The sequence below is a fragment of the Lottia gigantea genome (assembly GCF_000327385.1).
Source record: "Lottia gigantea unplaced genomic scaffold LOTGIsca_1008, whole genome shotgun sequence".
NCBI classification, from domain to species: Eukaryota; Metazoa; Mollusca; class Gastropoda; family Lottiidae; genus Lottia; species Lottia gigantea.
In genome coordinates, this window is record NW_008706765.1 from 1 (window position 1) to 3,900 (window position 3,900).

Genomic DNA, 3,900 nt, shown 5'->3' on the forward strand with positions numbered 1-3,900 from the left:
AAGAGAGCATCCCATTTTAAAAAACCAGTAGGAACAATACACTTACTCTTAATTAATATATTATACACGGTCTTAGATGTGAACTTATCAAATTTGAGTTCCTCACCATTGATTATGCAGATCGGCTCTGGGGCACATTTTGAAGTATATTCTTCTGTATTAATAATTTGTAACCAATCGTGAGGAATTGCAGATTGAATAATGTCTAACATCTTGGCAATATAATCTAATGTACATTCCGATTCATTAAAATCATCTACAATAACACCTAATAGTAAAAATCCTGGAATTACATAGTAAATTATATCAAATATTGTCTTGATACCATAACTACTAAATAGTTTACATTTAATTGGTTTATTTTCGTGTTTTATTAAAGGATTATCAAACAAAGGCTGTAGTGAAACATCATATAGATTATTTGGGGGAGGTCGGCAATCGTTAGTTAATAAATTCCAAGCATTGAATAAAAGTTGATAGAAGGGAGGGAACTCTTTTATCATATGCCTACTAGTAGTAACTTTAAGTAGGTCTGTAGCTTGACTTTTAGCATACTTTAACGTGTAATAATTCAGGACTGACTTCCAGATTGAGAAAAAATCTATGCTGCAAACATTCTTGAGTACTTTCAGTCCAAATGCATTAGATTTCAACTTAATATCTGGTAAGCCTAAACCACCATTTGATTTACTATTTATTACACTAGAATATTTTATTTGAGCTTGCTTATTGTCCCAAATAAAATTAGTAAATAGGGTTTGAATCCTATCAGCTATCCCATTAGGTATACATAAAACAGTAAGAATATGATATAATTGTGTGACTAAAAGAGATTGGATAACAGTGACTTTACCTACAAGAGTTAAATTTCTGGTCTTCCACATATTAAGAATACATTGTATTTTACTTATTTTTGGGTTCCAATTTAATTCGTCACATAATGCTGCATTATTACCTAAATGCACACCTAAGATTTTAATATGATCAACTTGCTTAATATTTCATTCTGTACTTTACCAAGAGAAAGGATCTGACTTTTATCCACATTAATTTTTGCACCTGATGCTTTACAATACGGTTCTATAATCTTAAAAACATTATTAACAGAATCTAAATTAGAAAAGGTAAAATTAGTATCGTCAGCATATTGGAATATAATGGATGTGACATTACTAAACTTTATAGGGATGCCCTTCAGAGGGGATAATTTAACAAGGGTATTTAAGGGTTGTGCACATAAAACATATAACATGGAACTCATGGGGTCACCTTGTCTTATGCTCCGGGTAATGGGAAAGAAGGGTGATAAATGACCATTACACTTAACAGTACTAAAAATACCTGTATATAAAATTGTTATCCAAGTAGTAAAATAAAAACCAAATCCAAAACTCTTTAAAATATGAAATAAATATTTATGTGATAAAACATCGTAGGCTTTCCACATATCTAAAGATAACAGATATCCTTCAACATCTTCACTGTTGGTGTAATCAATAATGTCCCTAAGGGAATGTATATTGTCAAAAATGCTGCGCCCAGGAACTGCACAGGTCTGTTCGGGTGAGACTAACGAATGCATAACCTTCCTAAGTCTACCAGCAAGGACTCTTGACACTAATTTATAGTCATTTTGAAGTAAGGAAATCGGTCTAAAGTTCTTCAGATCTCTTTTATCACCCTTTTCTTTATAAATTAGTGTCAGGATGCCCCTGCTCATAGACCTGGAAAGATTACGTTCAGAAAATATAAAATTAATAATATTTATGAACAAAGGGCCTAATTTGTTCCAGAATTTAAGATAAAATTCGACAGTGATACCATCTAGTCCGGGACTCTTCCCTGTCCTCATACTTAACAAGGTGTCAGAAAGTTCCGAAAGAGTAATAGGCTGATCACACATTTCTCGGTCACTCTCTGTCAACTTATCATCTATAAGGCTACACATATATTGGACACAGTTTTCGTAATCATTTTCATTAGGATCTATAGCATATAGATGTTCATAGAATTCAGTACATTGATCAAGAATTGTAGATGTGGAATTTAAGATAACACCATCACTGTTAATCAGTTCCTTAATACCGTTTTTATTTTGCCTATATTTCTCTAACTTAAGAAAATAACTTGTGTTTTTGTCGCCTTCAGTGGCATTGATTGCTTTGCTTCTCAGGATTGCTCCCTTACATTTCTCGTTCTCAAAGTCTTTCAGTTGATTTTCCAATTCTGTCAGTAAAACAGTACTATGTTTCGGATTATTCGCAATCTTTGTATATTCTCTCTGCAAACTATTTTGGATTTGATAAATTTTAGCATATTTCTCTTTGCTTATTTTACGGGAGTAATCCTGAGAAGTTCTTTTAATTTTATATTTAAAGTTATCCCACCATACAAGAGGATTACTACATAACAGCTCACTCTTGCTTTCAATATCAATCAAATTATTCATAATATCAATATACTTACAGTCATGTAAAAGGGTATTATTCAAAATATAAACTCCTGGTCCTTTATCACAATTATTAAAATCTATACATAGTTTCACAATATTATGATCTGAAAAAGTAGTATTAATTATATTAGAATTTATAACATTACATAGTAGGGATCTAGAAATTAATATATGATCGATACGACTCATTTTCACTTGTCCTTGAACGGTAGACTTTCTAGTAAATAGGCGTTTATCGGGGTTTCTGTATCTAAAGGTATCAACAAGACCATGACTAATGACAAAATTGTTCAATGCTAATGAACTTTCTCTTACAGTGGTCATACCTTTGCCTCTATCTAGATAATGATTAAAAACATCATTATAGTCTCCACACACAATGCACTCCCTACCCGAGTCGATGAATGTGCCAAGGGTTTGTAAAAAGGCAATTCTATCTCTGGAGTGGTTCGGGGCATAAATTGAAAGAATTGACAAGTTTCTATTATCTATCTCTAGATCAATTCTTACGATTCTACCTTCATTATCTAAAGACGTTGAGCTAACAGTCACTGAATTCAAAATATCTTTTCGGATTAAAATGGCAACACCTCTTGACGGAGTCACACTGTCATAATTGTTCGTAATTACTCTACCTTCCCATTTTCTATTAATTATTCCCATTAAATCAGCATCCCAGTAAGTCTCTTGTAAACACACAAAATGAACATTTAGGTCCAGCACTTTCTGAAACACCTTTTCGATCCTATCTATACTACGTAATTTGTTAGAGTTAAAAGTACAGAAATTGAATGTTATATATATATATATGAATGAGCAGACCCACTATCTTACTCAAAACATAGTTGTATATCAGCGATTATTAGAGCGCCCTCTCATCCTATTTTCACGATATTTCACAAGTTGTTCAATATTTTCTACGTTGGGCTTTTTAACAAGGATGTTTCTACGTGGTTTCACAATTGTAGATGGTGAGGGAGGTGGAGGAGTGGGGGGTGGAGGGTTTATAGTTTCAGTTTCACTCAATCTTTCATCTGCAGCCTTGATATGGAAGTTTTTTCGGGATACACATCTTGGGGGTGTCGAGGGCGGTAGGGGCGGGGGTGGAGGGGGTAGTGGTGTGTCTGCTTCGCAAGAATGTTGTTCACTTACAAGCACAGTGACTACATTTTCTACTTGGTTTTTCACAGTTGAGTTATCATCAACGCGAGTAGATTCTGAGATAGGGTTAATCATCTGAAACGTTTCGTCGTCTAATCTTAATTTCTTAGATTTTTGTTCATGGTCACTTGAGCAGTTCAAACTTGTAGATTTATCAACAGCATGAGTATTGGTCGAATTATTGAGAGTAGGGTTTTCTGATGAGAGTTCATTCACTGTGCTATTAATATCATCTTCCAAATAGTCCGAACACACGCACTCTATTTCCAAATTTTTGCATATATTAC

At 33.5% G+C, this 3,900-nt stretch overlaps 1 protein-coding gene across 1 annotated transcript; it reads right to left on the reverse strand.

Annotated features, from left to right (window-relative positions):
* Nucleotides 1-46: 46 nt before the first annotated feature.
* On the reverse strand, nt 47-3,688 carry LOTGIDRAFT_176330 (hypothetical protein; the record flags this gene model as incomplete). Its single annotated transcript, XM_009046403.1, has 3 exons — nt 47-853; nt 2,779-3,138; nt 3,403-3,688. Coding segments are annotated over 3 exons (1,453 nt in total), but the record flags the coding sequence as incomplete, so codon positions are not given.
* Between the last annotated feature and the right edge of the window lie 212 nt (nt 3,689-3,900).